This window comes from Dermochelys coriacea, chromosome 14 (assembly GCF_009764565.3).
Source record: "Dermochelys coriacea isolate rDerCor1 chromosome 14, rDerCor1.pri.v4, whole genome shotgun sequence".
Lineage (NCBI taxonomy): Eukaryota > Metazoa > Chordata > Testudines > Dermochelyidae > Dermochelys > Dermochelys coriacea.
Genome location: NC_050081.1, coordinates 22,680,006 through 22,700,705, shown reverse-complemented (window position 1 = coordinate 22,700,705; position 20,700 = coordinate 22,680,006). Strand labels below are relative to the sequence as shown.

General features: G+C 50.5%; 1 protein-coding gene across 13 annotated transcripts in view; it reads right to left on the bottom strand.

Annotated features, from left to right (window-relative positions):
• Positions 1-6,057: 6,057 nt before the first annotated feature.
• ARHGAP44 (Rho GTPase activating protein 44) overlaps positions 6,058-20,700 on the bottom strand; it is a 160,695-nt gene continuing 146,052 nt past the window's right edge. For 7 of the 13 annotated variants that reach the window (XM_043497300.1, XM_043497301.1, XM_038372168.2 and 4 more), the window contains 4 exons: positions 17,973-18,413; positions 16,663-16,811; positions 13,831-14,208; positions 6,058-6,234 (listed from right to left, as the gene is read on the bottom strand). In XM_043497300.1, the coding sequence (XP_043353235.1) occupies positions 6,092-6,234; positions 13,831-14,208; positions 16,663-16,811; positions 17,973-18,413 (1,111 nt within the window). In that variant the 3' untranslated portion in view covers positions 6,058-6,091. Of the gene's footprint in view, positions 6,235-12,368; positions 12,421-13,830; positions 14,209-16,662; positions 16,812-17,972; positions 18,414-20,700 lie in introns of all 13 variants that reach the window. The other 6 variants (XM_043497307.1, XM_038372176.2, XM_038372177.2 and 3 more) reach the window with 3 other exon arrangements.

The window sequence follows — 20,700 nt, the reverse complement described above, 5'->3', positions numbered from 1 at the left end:
CCAGTCAGCTGAGCCTCAGGGCATGGGAGCCAGGGCCAGCGCAGGGGAGCTAAGCAACAGGGAGGGCTCAGAACAGCTGCAGCATGGCAAAGGGGCTGGAGCAGGCTGCAGAAAGAACAGACGGAGCAGATCCCAGATGGCATAAATCAGGGCAGCCCCAATTGAGTCTGTGTGGGGGACAGATCCACGTCAAATCTTACTATACACGGTGATCCGGGGCAGGGACTCTTTTTTCGGCTCATCTGTTTTGCAGGAAGGCAGCGTCCTCCCAAGATGCTCAGCACCATCAACTTCCAGCCAAATGTTCACCCGTTTTTCTTTGCTGTACTGACAATGTTAGTTAGTCCTGGAAACAGAAAGAAATCTGCCCGCATGGCCCCTGTGGTTGAGGTGTCATAGTCCTCAATTTGTTTATCCTCATAGCCACCCTATGAGGCAAGGGAGAGGTTTGATCCCCATCCCAGCTAGAACTGGGCAGAAAGATAAACAGTGGTATGTTACCAAGCTCCGCCCACAAGCCAAGCTCCGCCCTCTTGACAGGCCAAAGTGAAACACCACTATCAGCCGATGGCGCAGATCTTCACAGTATGTGTGTGCAGGCTCAGGTCACCTTCCGTGGGGTTCAGATTCACACTCCCCCACCCCGTGAGGCTGAATTGAGGCCTAGGCACAATGGGGCCATGTGCCCAGAGCCCCGGCTCCCAGATGTGAGGACGGCAATTGCAGCTTTCATTAAAATAAAACATTTCTGGCCTTCATCATTAAGAAGGAAAGTTCCAAAATGCAACCTGAGAGTAACCAATGCAACGATGTCTGCCTGAGTCTGCAGAGAGCCTGCAGCAGAGGACAGATAAGCAGATATTAGTGTCAGGGAGGAAGCTGTTGGTCCCACACCCACCAGCAGAGCAGACTTGGCCTTTGTTATTCTGGGGCAGAGAGGCTGGCTGCCTGAGGAGCAGGTGGTGGTGGTGGTGGTGGCACACTGGGCTCAAAGGACTAGCCTTTGGTTAAGCTCAAATACCCCCAGGGCTTAGATCTCCCCCTCTGCTTTTCAGTTCCATGAATGGGGTGGGGTGACAAGAAATGGTTGTATCTCCTGAACACCCCCCACTAGTGGCACCAAAGGAGGCCAGGCAGATCTGTAACCCTCTCTTTTCTTTCTTACGTGCAATGAATTAAGTCAACAACGCTGCCATTCAAATGAGCATCATGGAGCATCTGGGTTAACTCCCCACACCACTACAGGGGGCAGTTCAGGCTCTCAGCAGATCCTGGCAGACATCACTGCATCAGAGACCTTTGGTGTGGCCTGGTACCCCACCAGTCCTGATCCCCATTTGACAGGTGGGAAAGTGAGGCACTGAGACAGCAGAGGGACTCCCCACAGTTAGGGAGACAGGTAGAGCCCGGAGGGGAACCTAGCTATTAACTAAGTCTCAGTCCAGTGCCTTATGCACTAGCCCAGACTTCTCTGGTTCTTGTCTGTGCAACATTTGACAGAAAACCACTGGAGTTCCCCTTCGAATAAACTGCACATGACCAAGCTCTGAGGAGCTACCAGAGTACAGATAATAAACAGTAATAATAATTTAGCTCTTACTAAGGATCCAGATCAGATATAAACATCCCTACCGCCCTGTAACACTGCCAGACGAGATAATATTTCTTTGCATTGGAGGCTCTGGAAAATAAATGCAGAACTTTGAACTACCAAGTATTGGGCCTGGAAGAGAGATCAGAGAATGCTCATTGTTTTACCTGGTTTTATTGGGAGACAGTTTCAAAGTGAAGTCTGACCCACTTTTGTCAACAGAAGAGGCTGTTTGTCTGGGGCTAAAACATCACTGGAGCCAGCCAGGCAGTGAAGAGAGAGATGGCAGACAGACTGGGTTGTGTTTCACTTCAGGACTGATTGGAATCAGATTAAAAACCAGGTGAGAGTCCGTGCCCTAGATCAGCAGATCTAACGCTCCCAGGTTTGGCGAAGGAAACACAAGAGAGTCTGCCTTTGAGAGGAGCAATTTGGGAGCTAAACAGCATCATTTCTTTGTTTCTGGGTCAATTTTAGGTACTGTTAGAAGTTCCTGGTTAGGATGAGGAAGAAACATGTTCGTGTCTAAGGCACCGACCCTGCTAACATTTATGGATGCGCTTAACTTTGGAATCCATGGTGTTACTCAGCTGACCAAAGTTATGACTCCCTGCAAGTGTCTGGAGGCTTGGAGCCTGCAACCCTGGTTTCCTTCTGCACCCGCCGAGCTTAGCTACATGCCAATTCATGCCCAGATTCAGAAAAGCACATAAGGCTTAAACCCAGTAACCGTTTTATATGCTGACCTTAGTGACTGTGGACACGATTGTGATCCACTGCAACCAAGGGGGGGGGGTTTCCACTGAATTGCATGGGAGCAAATCAGATCCTCAAAAAAGTCTGTGCTGCTTTTTACCCTGTTAGCCCTGCAGAGTCAGCTCAGTTACAGAAGAGGGGGCTGGAGCCAGATCCTCCACATACATCAGCAAAACTGAGTTTCAATCAGTTCCATCTATGCAAACCACACAGGGCAGGGTCCTCCCCCCATATGGGATCCCAGAGCCCAGGCTCCAGCCCAGTCATCTCCTACACTGTAATTGTATTGCCCCGCAGCTCACGTCAGCTGACCCTGCCCTTGCAGTGCCCGAGGATCTAGTTTGACCTTGCAGGGCTGTTAGTACTGGGGATGATTCACAGATTTCAAGGCCAGAAGGGACTACTGTGCCATGGAGTTTAAGCTAAATAGATTGAGCTCCTTGAGTCTATCACTGTAAGGCAGGTTTTCTAGTCCTTTAATCATTCTCATGGCTCCTCTCTGACCCCTCTCCAACTTATCAATATCCTTCCTGAATTGTGGGCACCAGAACTGGACACAGGATTCCAGCCGTGGTCACAGTAGTGTCAAATACAGAGATGAAATAACCGCTCTACTCCTATGTGAGACTCTCTTGTTTATGCATCCTAGGATCACAGTAGCTCTTTTGGTCACAGCATCACACTAGGAGCTCATGCTCAGCTGATTATCCACCACAACGCCCAAATCAGAGTCACTGCTTTCCAGGACAGAGTCCCCCATCCTGTAGGTATAGCCAACATTCTTTGTTCCTAGATGAATACGTTTACATTTAGTCATAGTAAAACACATATTGTTTGCTTGAGCCCAGCCTACCAAATGATCCTCATTGCTCTGGATCAGTGACCTGCCCTCTTTATTATTTACCATTCTCCCAATTTTTGTCACAACTGCAAACTTTATCAGTGATGATTTTATGTTTTCTTCTAGGTCATTCATAAAAATGTTAAATACCACAAGACCAAGAACCAATCCCTGCAAGACCCCACTGAAAACTGACACACTCAATGCTAACTCTGCTTACACTTACATTTTGGGACCTATCAGTTAGCCAACTTTTAATGCAGTTAAAGGATGCCATGTAAATTTTTTTTATCATTCTAGTTTTTTAATCAAAAATGTCTTGTGGTATCCAGTCAAACGCCTCACAGAAGAGTAAGTATAATACATTAACACTATTACCTTTATCAACCAAACTTGTAATCTCATTAACAAAAATAAATCAAAATAGTTTGAGAGGATCTGTTTTCCATGTTGTTCAAGAAGGAAAGAGGCCAGCTTGACTTTCAGCTCCCAGGCTGAGTTTGCATGGCTGGCTGGTAGGAAAGCCCAGCGTTTTACGTGCAAACTGCACAGATTTGCGAGAGGGAGAGAGAGTCACCCTGGATCCGGCAGGCTGTTTTTGCGGTGTGGCTTTGCAAAGAAGTGCACCACGTTTGGGGGGTGAGGAGGGAAGGGGGTGGGATCAACCGCACTTGAAGTGGAACAGGCCTAATGGATGTTGTCTTTCTTTTCTGTAAGCATTTGCTCAGATTGAACTCTGCCCTGGCCAATGTTCTTGTGAGAACTGGCCCCCCAAAGACACCCAGCTGAGCCACCAACACAAGTCTGGGCGTCTTCTTGATGAGTGCCAGAGACTCCATTAATTCCACTACAGACTTCCTTATCACGATTGATTTTACAGAGAAGATGCCCAGATACCATGGTGATGGGCTGCGGCATAAACCCCTGAGAATGGCAAGGGTTTTTTCACAGTTGAATCTTCACCCGATCCTTCTACAACCTTCCCTCCTTCCCACCCCCTTGGCAAAACAGACTGCTAAAGGCACAGCGAGACCTGCATTAGAGGCTATATAAAAGGGTTCAGCAGACATCATCAGTTGATTCTATTTTAATGAGAACACTCTTCAGGGAGAGTTGGGGGCAGGGTGGCATGGGGAGTTAAGCATGCGGCTTCTTTAAAGAAGCTACTCAGGGTGTTGATATTTCAAGTCAGAGCGTGAGACACAAACCTGCAGATCTTCTGGAGGAACGGCTGAAAATACAAGAAGTTGACAGTGTTCGAGGAGAAGAACCCCAGTTTTACCAACAGTTTTGACAGCAATTTGCACATTTATTTCAGGTGATTTTGCACTACACCCCCGGCCCCGCCCCGTGTCCCCATTACAGTTTGGGTGACGAGTTGCACTTATGACCTGTGCAAAAAGCTGTAACATTGTAACTTGCAAATACGGCTGTGAGAGAATATTTCTTTATACATTTATATTGGATCCGGGGATGCTAAGCATTTCAATTTACATTGGTACACCAATTCAGATGGAATGGCTCAAATAAAACCAATATATATATAGATCTATTTATATATACAAATATATAATATATATCTATATCTACGCAGATAGATATATATATATATATATATATATATATACACACACACATCTTTCAAAAGGATAAAAGGTTAAATTTGTCTTTGCATGCACCACCAAAACCTCTGCTCCACACCACCCAAACAAAAGAGTTAACTAAGGCCCAGCGCTGAGTAAACTGTAATCAGGTTCCTGGTAACATGTCCCTGTCATCAGTTTCGTCCTCCCCTCTCCTTGCAGACACTGATGCAGGAATATGTGACACAGGGTGGTGGGGGGAGATGAGGAAGTTGCGCTGGTGAGCAGTGAGCTGGAAAGGCAAGGTCACCTGGGCCATATCTCACCTTCTAAAGCACGGTTAGGGGGACACAGCATGAGCACATTATTGCTATTCAAAGCATGACCTTGCTCTCCAGCACAAAGTGGCGCCGTTCACACCAACGGGGCTCGCCTCTTTTGCCAGTGGCAGTCACGTCCATGCCACTCCCAACTGCCTGCTGCAGTCTCAAGAGGAACAGTCGCACTTGGTTCCTCGCCAAATCTCCGGCTGCGGCTTAGACAGGGAATCGTTCCCCGGCCAACAACAAGGAGTCAAGCCAACAACGAAACAACGGAAGGGAAAAAAGCCAGGGTGAGGTATTTGGGAACAATGAGACGTGGTTCAGATCCCACTGGGGCAAACACTCTCCTGGAGACCACTCTGCAGGTGTCACCCTAAAGCGGTCATTTTGGCAGACAGTTTGGAAAACAACAGGCTTTTAAGGGTTAAAGAGGACACCTCTCCCACGGCAGCCTTCCTGCAGGGGATGGAGACAGTATGGGCATTGACGGCACAGCAGTGCAGCTAGAAAAGCAATGGGCCACCGGGCGAGGATTTCACCGGCTACTAGGCAAGGGGACGCTGGTGGAACCCAACGAGCCAAACCCACTGGGCACCATTACTGCAGTGACCACCTTGCCTCCCTCCCCCAAGCTGAAGAGCAATGGGGAATTTGTGTTTGGGGGGGCAGGGAGGGGGGTTGGGGTTATTTTTGGAACAGGGCTGAAAGCTTGAAAGGGGGATACTTAGGCACCAAGTCAAAAGGCAAAGTTTGGATAAGGCGAAACAAACTAATGGAAATAAATAATCGAAACTGCCCCAGAAATACATTTTGCCATGGAGACAAACTGTCCCTGTTTGCTGCAAGTCACACATGTTCATCCAGCCAGTTCACGCCAGTAGCTGGCGAATGGAGCCCCAACTGAGAGCAAACCCCGCCATGGCAAGGTCTCCGGACCATAGTGGTTATGGGATCACATGTATATACAAGAGAGTCAATGTGGGAAGGGGACGCTATGTCATAGGGCGGTGCTTTCCGATTCTTCCTCTTCTGAATCGACTTTCCCTGCCACGGAATGTCTCTGGGTTTGTTCCAGCGGATCTCCGTGGAGTGCAGGATCAACCTCAATGTGTATAGAAGGAACATCAAAGTGGACGAGATCTGCAATTGGGAACAGAAAGGCAGAGGTAAGAGGCTGCTCCGGGTGAACCTGCGCTAAGATGGACAGATGAGATCAGCGAAAAGGAGCTTGGGAGGTGCTGCTTTTTCTTAGCGGCAAAAACGGTTCTCAGGCTAGTACATTGTTAATGTCAGAGAGCAGGGATGTCATAATAAAGTCTTGGCTGGCACCTTCTATTGTTTTCACTTCCTCTCCTGAAGCCTGGGCATCTCCATCGCAGCAGCCAGCCTCTCTCTCACTCTGGGCACGAGCCCCACGGGCCTGCTAGGACACGGCACAAGTGCTGAGCCCAGTGGTCTTCCGAAACACAGGGCAGAAACTGGCACCTCCTACTGCCCCTTGTTTTTGTTTCGGACCCTTAGTCTTTGCAGACTCGCCTTAGTCCCTTTCAATCCTTTCCCAGTGTAGACATTAGAGCTGAAAATGCTATGGAGCCATCTAGCCTACCCCCCTATGGGAATACAGGATTGATCCCGAGAGGACACTATCGCCTCGTCTAGTCGTGAATGTCTTCAGGGCAGTGACTTGGACAGTAGATCTCACACTCAAGGAGCTATTACCTCTCATGTATTGATGGCTACATCCTAAACCCCACCCCATCCTCCCTTTCAAACCTGCCAGTATTCAGCCCCTTCATCTTTCCTCCTAGGCCAGGAGAGATTGCGTGCGGGGCGGGGCGGGGCGTGGGGGGGAAGACATGAAAGGATATTTAAACTCATTCTCCCAAATATGCGGCCACCTCATTAGCTGGGTCCTTTCCGGCTGCCAAATGCAAATGCCGCAATTACCACACTAGCCAGGGTTGCTAGGTTTCTAATTAGCCACCAAGGCCAGCTCCACTCCATGCATTCTCCCTTTTACTGTCTCATAGGGAAATGAGTGACACACGAGGCCTGCGGCCCGTTGAGGGTGGGGCATGCATAGGCGTGTGGCCGGACAGGTATGTGGACTGGCCTTTGAGGAAGGGTCAAGGGGCCATCAGTGCAGGTTTCAAATACAGAAAGTTACTCTGCTTTGGTGGCGGGGGGGGGAGGGGGCTTCTGGGACTTCCCACTCCCCATTTTACCCCTTTGTCCCCCTCAAGCAGCCTACGATGAGCCAATCTGCTCTTCTAGCTGCCCCGACAGGAAGAGCAGCTAGAGAGATACAGGCGCGGAGGATTCTGCGTCCGTGGCACAGCAGGTCCTTGCAGTCCAGGGAACGAAGAGCAGAGCTCAGTCCTCCACACCGCAGAGCGAGCTGGCTGCAGCCACACCACATGGATTTCCACAGACCGGCAGCCGGCCCAGGGCCTGGTGGGCTCCAGCTCTGGATACTTGTGTGGAGGCTCTCGCTCTCTCTCTCTCTCACACACACACACCCCTACCTCTCCCAACACATACTTGTATTATTGTTGTTACTTCTTCATGCTTCTTTCAAAGTGTGTTATTTTAGCTTTTTGACTGGTCTGTGCATTTCATAATTTTTATTTCTCTCTTACGCTTCAATTTAATTCTGAGTAGCGAGTTCTAAAATGCCCAACCTGTCCTGGCTGGAGTAATTATCCCTATGATAACTTTTTAAATATACACATTATATCTAGGTTTTTTGTTTCTACTAGTGGCGCACATCCACACATACCTTGATATTGGTGCACATTACAAAATTCAGTCCGCACAAGGATGGAAAAAATTAGAGGGAACATTGCTAGTAACCCTTCGAATGCTGGCCAGGCGGGCGGCACTTCATACCTTCAGGGGAGGGGGTGGGGGGGTTATGGCCAGAGGGAAGCAGAGCTGGACAGGGGCCTCCTGGGTAGAGTCAGTCCTGGTCCAACTTGCCTCTCCCTGCCTGGCAACTCTCCCCCTGCCCCTGGGCTCAGTGCTGCTCTGAGCCCCACTTCACACCAAGATGAAGGGAAGGTGGGTCACCTCAGTGGAAACAGCCAGGGACAGGCACAGCCTGCCATGGAGCCAGGCCATGGTTCTGGGCTGAAGGTGAATCAGGAAGGCAAATGGGGGGCAGGTGGCTCTTCACCTGTACCTGGGAAGGATGTTTTTGGACCTATGGATGGATGGTTAGTGGAAAGGGTCACACTGAGCATGGGTCCAGAGGAGGCTGGAGCCTGCGTGAGGGAAAGACTGGAGAAACAGGCGCCGGGTTTTCTGAGCCTGGAGCCCTGAGGAGGAGCAAACTCAAGTTCTGGAGTTAAAGAGTTAAAAAAGAAACCCTACGCAATACGTAGGCCTGGGCACAGATGGAGATCTGGAGAGAGAGCACTCCAAGCCCTGCATAAGCACCTGCCCGGTAGAGAGCAGAGGACCCCAGCTGAGATTTGCTGTGTGGGCCTGGAAGCAGAGTTTGGCTCACAGGGGTTATGACTGGCAGATACCACGGGCACAGTACCCGCTCTCAGACCCATACGGTTTGCTCCGGGGATGTGCGGCCCAGAGGGACAGGACAGTGGGACAACACCCACACCTCCTCTCCCCTTCCCCAACACTTTATACGAAGATTTATGCTCATTTTACACCAGGGGCCAAATTCTGCTCTTGCCGACACCAGGGCAAACCTGCTGACTTCCCTGAGCTTGCACCACCAGAAATTTGCCCCCAGATTTGTATATTCCTTTCCCACCGTCACTGGTCCATTGTTCCTAGTGACCGCACAAGCACCCCTTGCCAACAGGAATACAGCTTGCCTAGCGCAGCCTTAAACATGGGAGTGGGCCCACGTTTTCAGGAGTGCATAACGTCTCTTGGGGCATCAGCATTATCCAGAGCCTGCAGCGTGGATGTGGAACCGGGGAGGCGTGTTTAGAGCCACAGAGCTGTAGGGCTAGCAGGGACCTCGAGAGGTCACCTAGCCAGCCCCCTGCGCTAAGGCCGGGCCATTTGTTCATGGGATGATCTCTTCCTTGATGCCAAACAAGCAGCTGCAGATATTGGACCATTTTGCATATCTGGCCAGTGGGACTAGGGGTACAGCTGGCTCACACGATGTGAGGGGCTCTATATTTTAGCTGCTTTGTATAGGGTTACCAGGTGTCCGGTTTTTGACTGGAAAGTCCAGTTGAAAAGGGAACCTGGCAGTGTCTGGTCAGATGAACTGACTGGACACCAAAAGTCTGGTTACCGCAGTGGTGTGGGGAAGGCACTGGGTCATCAACCTACGCTAGCCCCTGCTTGGCCGGGGCTGCCTCCTACCTGCATCTCTTGGGTGGGCTCTGCATCAGGCTGCAGCTCCCATTTCAGCTCCAGAGCAGAGGGAGCCCAGCTGCAGAGGGGAGTGAACGGGGTGGGACCTCAAGAGAAGAGGCAGAGCAAGGGTGGGCCCTGGGAAAAGAGGTGGAGCACGGGCAGGGGATTGGGGAGCAGGGCCTCAGGGAGGCAGGGCAGAGAGGGGGGTCCAGTTTTCAGATATTAAGCAGTTTTCGTTTTTGAAATAAAGAGGCCTAATTGTAATGTGTATTTGAAAGAAGCTCACTGCTAACCAGCGTTGTGAGATTGTTTCCATCAGACTAAGGTTCTGCAGCATGTAATGGGAAGACTTTGAGAAAACCCCTGCTAGAAAAATAAAGGGGAAGATCATAGCAAACCAGGGTGTGCTGTCATGACTACAGCCTGTGAAATGGCTATTTACGGTCTGTCTAGACTAGAGTTTTTGTGCCCGTTTCCATCTAAGTTAGCTAACAGTCTTGCAAATAGAAAAGGAGTACTTGTGGCACCTTAAAGAATAACAAATTTATTAGAGCATAAGCTTTCGTGAGCTACAGCTCACTTCATCGGATGCATTTGGTGGAAAAAACAGAGGAGAGATTTATATACACACACACAGAGAACATGAAACAATGGGTTTATCATACACACTGTAAGGAGAGTGATCACTTAAGATAAGCCATCACCAACAGCAGGGGGGGGAAGGAGGAAAACCTTTCATGGTGACAAGCAGGTAGGCTAATTTACTTTGTGTACACAAAGTAAAACTATTTCCCCATGGTTTTAGAGTAGCAGCCGTGTTAGTCTGTATTCGCAAAAAGAAAAGGAGTACTTGTGGCACCTTAGAGACTAACAAATTTATTAGAGCATAAGCTTTCGTGAGCTACAGCTCACTTCATGCATCCGATGAAGTGAGCTGTAGCTCACGAAAGCTTATGCTCTAATAAATTTGTTAGTCTCTAAGGTGCCACAAGTACTCCTTTTCTATTTCCCCATGGTATTTCTCCCTCCGACCCCACCCCCCACTGTTCCTCTGATATTCTTGTTAACTGCTGGAATTAGCCTACCTGCTTGTCACCATGAAAGGTTTTCCTCCTTCCCCCCCCTGCTGTTGGTGATGGCTTATCTTAAGTGATCACTCTCCTTACAGTGTGTATGATAAACCCATTGTTTCATGTTCTCTGTGTGTGTGTATATAAATCTCTCCTCTGTTTTTTCCACCAAATGCATCCGATGAAGTGAGCTGTAGCTCACGAAAGCTTATGCTCTAATAAATTTGTTAGTCTTTAAGGTGCCACAAGTACTCCTTTTCTTTTTGCGAATACAGACTAACACGGCTGCTACTCTGAAACCTGAGTCTTGCAAATGTTAGTCTAGATGCTCTAGTAATGTTTGGCCTTGCCCATGGCTGGACCCTGGGATAAACCACTAACATCTGAGCCCTAAGACAAGTGTTTGTGAAGGGACTGGACTAGTATTTACAAACACGTTAGCTAACTTGAGCTAAGGGCAATCGATCAATTAACTTGTGTGGAGACAGGAGCAAAAATTCTAGCCTTGACAGCCCCTTAGGGCTTGTCTTCAGAGCAGTGTTAGCTCAAGTTAGCTATACTCAAGTTATCTTATCTCTAGTGAGAGCAGTCACACCTTGGAGCTGCCGGGGTAGCTGGATTAGCAGCAAAAGGTTTTCCTCCTTCCCCACTCCCACTCCTGCTGGTAATAGCTCATCTTAAGTGATCACTCCCCTTACAGTGTGTACGATAAAAACCCATTGTTTCATGTTCATGTTATTTATGTATATAAATCTCCCCACTGTATTTTCCACTGAATGCATCTGATGAAGTGAGCTGTAGCTCACGAAAGCTTATGCTCAAATAAATTTGTTAGTCTCTAAGGTGCCACAAGTACTCCTTTTCTTTTTGCGAATACAGACTAACACGGCTGCTACTCTGAAATTTGTTCCGACTGCGTTACTAGCTGGAGCATCTACGCATCCTCCGACAGGCTAGCTAGCTTGATTCCAAAGCATGCCTAGGTGGAGTGAGAGATTTTTGGTTGGTTAGATTTAACACTCAAGTTACAGCTGGCGCTAACACTGTGGTGGAGGCCAGCCTGTGGACACACGCTTGTCCAGTTCACATGCCATCAGAACATGCAGGGCATCTGTTGGTGCACCGTGGAGGCTCACTGACGTGCTGGCCCTGTGCATGCAGGTGGAGTTATACTGGTGGGGCACTGCAGTGACTTACAGTGGCTGTTTTTATCAACTGCTCAGCCTAACAGTCCCATACCATGTGCCTAGCATGCAAGCCTCATTCGTCGCCTAGGACACTGGACTTTTAAAGCTACAGCGCATTTGCATGAAGCTATTCGTTTGTTTTATCGGCGCGCATTTCCAGACTGCTCCTGGTCAGGGTAAATAAGCACCACCTAGTGACGCTAAATACCCCAGGAAACATACCATCAGCATCAATACCCAATCAAGGCAATTAAGAGCAGCAATATCATGACATCCCTTCTGAAAAACAATACATGAAATGGAAGAGGGAGAAATTATTCATACGGGTCAGTTCTAAGCCATGGTTGGGAGGGGAAAAGAGGGGAAGGTTAGGAGCTGGTCACAGGATTGTTTTCATTTACTGATTTCAATATATAAAGGGGGTGGGAACAAAGGCCAGCGGTTCCAGGAAGCAAAAGGAACAAGTTTACTAATAAGGTAATTATTGGTGAACTTGTGATACGGTCACAATCCCAAGAAGCCATGCAATTCTGGTTCAGCGAGCCCCATGCAAAGGCCAAAGAGAGCGAGATGGAATTAGTGGTGAATCTGACGCAACAGCCAGCTGCTGGAGGTCAGTCTAGGGGATTAGCTTTTCAAGTGCCAGAGGAGGGAGGTTTGCACGGGAACTCCAGCTTACCCTGAGAATCCCCCTCACACCTATCCAATATTGCATCACTCGCCTCAAACAGCTGCAAGGACACAATCATAGGATTTGGAGAAAGGAAACAAAAATAAGCAGCAACAAGGAGACAAGAACACAACAGAAACACGGTTCAGAGAATTGTGGCTGTCAAGTCATAAAACAGAACATAGAATACATTACAGTATAAAGAAACTAGCTTCCGAAACCTGCATGGAGAGAACTCAGACACAAACCAATCTGCCATTCCTATTTACCATTGCCTGCTCTGCAATCCTGAAGTACTAGCGGGGCATTTGTATTATTTCCCTTGTGAATCCTTTGAGCACAACCCAGCAGATCAGGATTGGATTGACTGGGCCGCAGATGCTGTTCTACAAGTAAAGGAGTCAGTGGACATGCAAGAGTATCACTGAAATAATCTCTCTCTCATGAACTGTCAAGAGTAGAAAGATCCACTATACATCAATGGAAAGCTAGAATTCCCATGTTTCCAACCATTTATAACGTGTTTCTAGTCATTAGGGGTCATGAGATATACCTCAAAATGATGACCAGTCCCTCAGAGCAGGCAAAAGGACACCAGATAGGCCTACATGCTGTCGCCATCCTAAGGTCTTTGGGCCAGTTTGCCTTCCACTATATGCTATACTTCTATATCAACTTCCCCACTTATCTGGCAGTCTCAGGGGATGCCTCAAAGCATCTCCTGGGGGTGGGGGTGGGGGTGAGGAAGGACAGTTCTAAAAAATCGAGGGAGCCAACTGTAAGACTTACCAAAGGCTGTTGTGAGGGCTCAACCTGCAGTGTGGAGAAGATCCCACCAGATGGGTCACAACAAAAGCCTGCATGGCTTTGAAATCTATGCTGCAGCCTCCGTGAACAGAGCACCCGAGCCAGCTAGCACAAGTCCTGTCTGCTGCACTCCAGGGCTTGAGGGCGGCACCAAGGGTTCACCAAGGAACCTCAGCGTGTGGGGTGGCTGCCGACACAGCACGTGGTAGAAGAGAGCTGTGTTTTCATACACAGGTGTTTGACCGTTTAAATTCTGCCTCATTGCCAGGGCAGGTTTTACACTCAGATATTTGCCTTCTCAACGATCGCCCCTCTAAGGAAGCCCAGATTCAGAGGGGGATGCAGAGATGTAAGAGTTAAAACTTGTCCCCACCACTCCTTAAAATAAAAGCATCTTAAAGACCCTGCATATTGGCCCTGGATCCAAACACCCAGGAGCACGTTTCCGTTGGCCCAACGGCATCAGATTTTGCACTGACTCCCTTTGTAGTGCCTGCAGCACAGTGGACTCTGGCATCTCCATGCTCATCCCCTCAACCCACGATAACACCGACTCATCGGAAAACTGATGCCACCGAGACTCGTTGGCGTGGCGACAAACTAGCTGACCGCATTCCCTGCAAGGGATCTGATCAAAGCTCTAGGGAGCGAACGGCTCGGTTACCTGTGGACATGCTTTCCCCGGGGGACATGTCATCTAGCAGGGTGTGGTCCATGGACTGCGGGCTAGCGCCGGTCAGGCTTGCTGTGGGAGGCTGTGGCGGTGGCAGCGTGGGCCTCTGCCTTGGCTTAGGGGTGGGTCGAGACTTGGTTAAAGTGCTCGTCAGGGAAGGAGGAGAAGACAGGGAAGGAGCAGCAGCTGGGGAGAGCTGACCTGAGGCCAGTGAGTAGCCATGTGGGTAATTCAGTCCATAGGGTGAAGGGGTGCTCGGAGGGGTGGGAGACAGGCTGACGGGGGATGGCTGTCCTGTGGACTGGTCGGACATACCGCCTGACTGGCCATAGGGCACCTTGGGTGGGATTGGAGCCAGCTTCTTTGAAACTGTGGAAGACAAAGAGAGACGGAGATGCCATTAGGTGAAGCACAGGGTCCTTAGCACTTCTTATACCTATCTGGTGTTACAACTCCTGCATGTGAGAAGCTGAGCTCTCTTGCTTTGATGCTGCAATACACCCAGGCGCTGCGTGTGATTACTCTGCAAATCACACACATAGGGAACCTGGACTAGAACCCTCATCCTACAGCTCCAACCCCTCTGGCTGCTCCTAGCCAAGCTAAAGGCACGATCCCTTATCTTCTCCATGGACCAGATTGTAGAACCCCTCCTTATTCATAGCCACAAAGACATCCTGTTACACTAGGAAAAGGTCTCCAAGGGCCAGGCTGGACGCCAGTTACAAAGCACCATATCTGCCAACGGTTGCAGCTGTGCATTCAAAACAGATCCTTACATGTGCAAATGCACCTGTCCTCCCGTACACATTCTCAGGAAAACACTGTCCTCGCTATATGCACCAGGGATCCGAGTGGAGAGCTTTGCCTTTGGCATCTACTGAGATTTGTGGCTGTCAGAATATTCTTGATCATTTCAAGCTGGCACCTGTGAGGGGCAAAAGGGGCTTGTGCTTAAACAGCCCCTGTGAGATGGGAACCAGCATGTAACAGGGACCATGGTGGATGTACCAAACACAGTGGAACAAGGGATCATACCCATGAACATTGAATTAAAGTCAACCCAGGAGCAAAGGGATGCAAACTCCAGCCTGTCTACCATGCCCCACAGCTCCATTTCCCAGCAAAATGACTTTGTGAGGCAGGCCTTGCCAATGTCCTGCAGGGACTGCTCACTTAATCAAGCAGGCGACAATAGCCATGAACAAACTCCTTGGGTCTCTCCAGTGAGAACTGTGCATCCGTGGGCTCACTCCTGCCCTCCAGTCAGCTAGGAGCTTCCCGCGCAAGTGTGCAGCCTCGTCAGTTTCTGAAGTCTGCGGAGATGTGTTTTGGAAGACGGAGGGAAGGTGTGATATTCACATGGCAGTACTGTGAGTGCGTTTTCACATGAGGCCACTCCACCTCTATGTGGCAATGGACAATGGGGAGGGAAGGCAAAACTCTAGGAGCTGAAAGCTCCATTGACCAAGGTACTGAGTGTGCTTTTGTTAAGACATATTGGGCAAAATTTTCAGAAGTGCCTAAGTGACTTAGGAGTCTAAGTCCCATTTTCAAAAGTGATTTAGGCACTTAGGAGCCCGAGTCTCACTGGAAAGCTCGTCAGTACCTGAGTCTGTTTGGAATAACCCACCAGGCGCCTAGCTACATCTTTAAGCAGCTACATATCTTTTAAAATCTGGCCCTCGGGTGCTTTTGAAAATTTTACCCGTTGTCTATTAACCAACCTCCAAAGGTTCCGAGGGGTGGTTTGCATGAGTACTCAGACGTTTGGAGGCTTCTCTGACCCACATTGTAATTATCCCAGTGTCTAGGGTCCGCCCAGACAGGGCAGGTTGGGGATTTGATGAGATGTAATTCCTGCTTCTGGGTGGGAATTCTCAGCAGCCCCTGCGGAGCATCTGTAGCTTTCATTTGAGCAAACAAAGAAGTCTGTGGTTGCAATGAGAACTTTCCAAATACAAAGCAAGTGTAACCAACCTAGTCACATCTTCCTCAGCTCCAGCAGTCAGTGGCAAGCTCATTTCCCTGACATAAAAAGATGGGGATGATGGGAGATCTCTACAGCATGTAATTTAGCAACAGCCTTCATCAAATCAAGACCCAACATGGTTTTCATACAAGTCTTATCATGAGCCAGATCCTCAGCTGGTGTAAATCAATGTAGCCCTGTTGACCAAATCGAGCTAAACTGACTCACACCAGCTCAGGATCTGGCCCAGACCAAATTGTAATTGTCCTTCTGACAGGAGTCTTCGGCCTAGTCTATACACAAACTTCTGCTGGCACAGCTCACTCAGCCAGGGCATGAGGTGTGCAATCCCTGACCAACCAAGCTGTGCCACGCAGTTGCAACAACACAACTGCTCTTTTACCAGCAAAGCATGCATGCGTGTGCGTGCATGCGTGTTACAGTGTATCCACACTCAGAGTGCTTTGCCTGTATAGATACACCAGCAAAGGGCTTCTACTGGAGAGCTGGACTTCCTCACCTCCACGCATGACCATCGCTGGAAGAAATCCAACACTAGACAAGTAGGGTGCATGCAAATGCCAGATGGTCATATGATTAGTCCTTCTCTGAGCTGGACAGTGTGGAGATCCAGGCACATGAAAGACCACCTTTTCAGGCACCAGGAAAGCATACCTTCAAATCCCTGAGCCAGTAATGGTCCCACCGGACAATCTCGCTCACGCACACTCAGAATGCCGTGCTAGAGAGCACGACCCAAGCCTGGCTGAGTGTGCACAAAGCTTGCTACTTGATTACACTCATCACCTTGCACCGGTTACATTAGCCTGGCCTGGGAAGGCAGCAAATACCTTTGCGCAGTGTGTGAGGGCTCTGCTCCGTGGACAGCTGCTGAGTGGGACTGGCCACCTGCTGCATGCTCCCACATGGGGCCACATGACCGGAGCCTGGGCTGCCTTTCTGCCCAGACACGGGCGACAGCTCCTTGGTTTTTAAAGTACTGCAAAGAAACAAACAGGAACAAGGAGGAAAACGTGTAAGTCCCTTTGTTTTGAAGCCACTCCATGGACCTCCCTCTGCCCCACAGCCCAGGGTCACTTGGCTCATGCTCCTCGCACTCTGGCCTGTTTTTCGGCATGCAGGCCTCACTAAGAGCCGCCGTTTGCGCTGGCAAAGCCAACCCCCTTCCCGACAGAAGGTGCTTCCCGAGACGCGCTACACATTGGACTCAAGACGTGCGAACGTCTTTTCAAGCAGGCGGAGCACAATGAGAGCATGAAGCGATGCTGCAGCCCTCCTAGTCGCATGGCGTACAGCTGAGACAGAGCAGAACAAAACCCCTTCCCTTTCCCGCAAATGGCTGCTCCTCCAGAGGGAGCTCTGTTTGCTAAGAAGTGCTCTAGGAATTATTTGTGGGCTGTTCTCTGGCCTATGTGATACAGGAGGCCGAAGTAGCTGATCCCAAGGGATACTGCTGGCCTTGGAGTCAATGCATCTAAGAACTTGTCGTGGGAACTGGGTTTGTTTTTTTTTTTTTTTTTTAAAAGCTTCCTCCCCAAGTCCATTTCTTAATCCCCAGCTACGGCGCTCACGTGCAACAGCCAAGAAATGGATAGAGGAGTCCAGGCCACCCAGCAGCAAAGAACCTCTGGACAAGGCAGCATAGCAAGCGATGCAACGGCTCATCAGGATTCCTTGGGTGAGCAACTGCAAGCTGCCCTGGCCAGGCAGCAGCCATTCACAGCCTGCATTGCAGAGGCGGCTAACCCCACCAGCTCACGAGGGCACCACTGGGTCAAGGGAGCTGCTCTGGATCAACAGCGGTGCGACCTGGCCTATGACACTCATTTTACTTTGATTCCTTGCTTCGTGGCTCTGTCACGGGTGGGGGAAGGGCTGGCCCTGCGCCCCTGCTCTGTGGGAAACAGGCTGGGATACGATAGGAAGGTGGCAGCGCCTGGCAGAGCGCCCCGTCCGCCCCCTTCATGAGCTGCCCAGAGCCGACCCATGCAATGGCAGCTTCTCGGGGCGAGAAGGCTCGGTCTGGGCCACGGGGACTGTCCCTGCCCGGCGGCTGTCACCGCGGTGCACGGCGAGCCGACGGCTCTGAACCCTTTGCCGCGCATGTGGCCCTTTCACCCTCAAACACACAGGTATTTACCTAGTCAGGCCGGCTCCTCTGTCGCTGGCGCAGCCGACCCAGGGGGGAGAGGCTGACATAAGGGAGGGGTAAGGAGCGCCAGGTGGGTCTGGTTTGGCTAAGACAAGTGGGGGTTTGATGGAGGGGGTGGAGAGATTAGTTTTGAGAGCATGCGATTCGGCAAGGGAGCTCTGCTTGGGGAGGTGCAGAAAGCAGGGCTTTGGGTTCGAGTTAATGTCAAGCGGCTGAGGGCTGGGAGAGGAGGAGGAGGAGGAGGAGGAGCGGGGAGGCAGAGTTTGGCTGTGCCCCGACCACCGGTAGGGTGGCGAGGGGGCCTCGGGCCGAGCCTGGGGGTGGTAATGGCGGAGGTGCTGATAGCAAGGGTAAGGGGGGGGCCTGTCGTCCTCGGGGGAAAGGTAGTGGTAACAGGAGTCCAACCAACTAGACGACACATCATCCGTGCTGCAAAATGTCCAAACAGACAGACAGACAGACAAAAACAAGAGCAGAAGTGTTGGTACAGGGAGGAACCCACCCGGAGCAGCGAGGCTGGCAGAGAAGCAAAGAGGAGTAACAACAACAAGGACCACCATGAGAAACACTGAGCCCAGAGTCTGCTGCAGGGGGGTGGAACTGGGGGGGGGGCAGAGCAGTGGGGTGACGGCACTGGGGCAGGGGTCTGAGCTCGCTTACACGGGTCAATGGACTCATTGTGCCACTGAAACCTGCAGAGAATCTGCCTTTACTCTGGGGAAGTGAAGATCAGAGTTTGGCCCTAAGGCTGCAGCCTGTGCCCACCGTCGCCGTTCTGTGGCCCGGGGGGGCTCAAACCTGACCCAGACGTGGCTGCACTCTGGCTTTACAACTGCACAAGCCACCCGAGGGCCACACAAGGCCAGGGTGCTCACAGCTGAATGGGAGGTGGGCCGAGGCTCTTCACTGGGGCCTAGCTCAGCAGGGCATCATAACAGGAGGGAAGGGTTGCCTAGGGTGCCAGTCACAAAGTCTGAAGCACCAAGGGCACTGCCTGGGGCTGGGAGCCACTGATCTAGAGAACGGCAAGGCAGGAGTGGCAAAGAGAGGGCCCAAGCCAAGGAGTATAGTAAGAATAGCAGGGCATTGTGCCAAAATGGAAGGCCAGGCAAGTGTCAAAGGGACTGCAGTGGTGATGCCCTAAAGGGTGACACCTAAACCCCCTTTCCAAACTCCTGGACGTGCATTCGCTGGGTGAGAGAGAGCCCTCCGGTGGGGGAGTGGGGCAGGGAAGCATGGAACGCTTTCTAATGCCATTGCATGTCTTTCATGTTATAGGGGTCTGCTTCTCGGCCCTGTTCCTTGCCCTCTGCCCGGCCCCTGGATCTGCATTGCCCCATTGATCTCTGTTTAGCACAACGCCAGTCTATGAAGAAAGGGTGTCAGGTTGGAGGCAGGACATGATGGAAATGGAAAGAGAGCACACGGCAAGATCTCCCACCCACAGGGATGGAAGTGCCCTCCATGTGTCTCCTGCAGAGGCTGGCTCTTAGGGAGGGGAGGGGAACAGACTTGCATAGTCCTGGGAACTGAGGCTAATGCTGTAACATCTGCATAAAGTCAGGCAGAAAGGACACTGACGTGAGAAAGGCATCTAAGCAGGGTCAGGGAATAAGAAAATGAACACTTTCAGATTATGACAGGCGCAGGTGCTACGTACCAGCTGGGAGATACACTGTGACCCAAGACAGGTGAATGCAGACAGTGGAACTAAGGGACATGGGACTTGTGGGTTGCGGCTATACAACACCACGATAGGAGGTAACGAGCAAGCGAGCTGTGGCAGGCTCTGGTTTCTGTTACAGCAGTAAGAAAAGGAGTACTTGTGGCACCTTAGAGACTAATTGTACATCCAGAGTAACTCCACTGCAATGAACGAGGCTGCTCCAGATTTACATCGGGGTAACAGAGATCAGGTTCTGGCCCTTCATGTGCAAGTGTTTAATAATTTACCAAATAACTGATGGGGAAGAAATGCTGTCAACAGGTGCACAGAAATCAGAGCAAAATCCAGGCCCGGAGCAGATGAGCATCTGCACAAGGACAGTTGATTGTTTTGGTGCTTTCAGTCACTGAGTCAGGGTGGCTCATGTTAAGGGATGGGGTCTGTGTGAGATCTCTACCTGATAGCCAGGGCTCATCACAAATCTCTCTGGCACATATGCTGAGCTGGCTGAGCGCTGGGAAGTCCCCTGGAATGCAGCACATTAGAAGCTAACTTCCATACTTGCAGGAAGCACAGATTGGAAGCACGAAGAAGTCACATCGACCCCACTCCCTGCGCAGACGGGTGACTACACCTGACAGCCGCACTTGTTTTCCAGCTGCCCGCTGGGAAGCAGTGTGTGAATCCCCCAACACAAAATAAATCCGGGGCCTTCTGAGAGAGGCACTGGAAGTGAATATTCCCTCTCTGTGGGAGGATGTTCTAGTCAGGAATGGGCTCGGGAAAGGACATTTCAGGGCTAAGCACATTTGCAAAGGAGGTTCCGAAACTGGCTGCAAAATTTGCTCACAGTCATCCAGCTTTTTTCCAGGTGCACAATCTGCACCCAAGTGTGCAAAGGGGCTGGGGTAGGGGGGGGAGAGACACGGGACGGCTAGAAGAGCACAAGTTGCTGGTGTAACTTAGTGTGTGCTTGTGCTTGGCTCACATAGTGTAACAGACCCCAAAAGGAGTGCCTCCATCTTCCTTCCAACCAGTGGAATGGGGTGA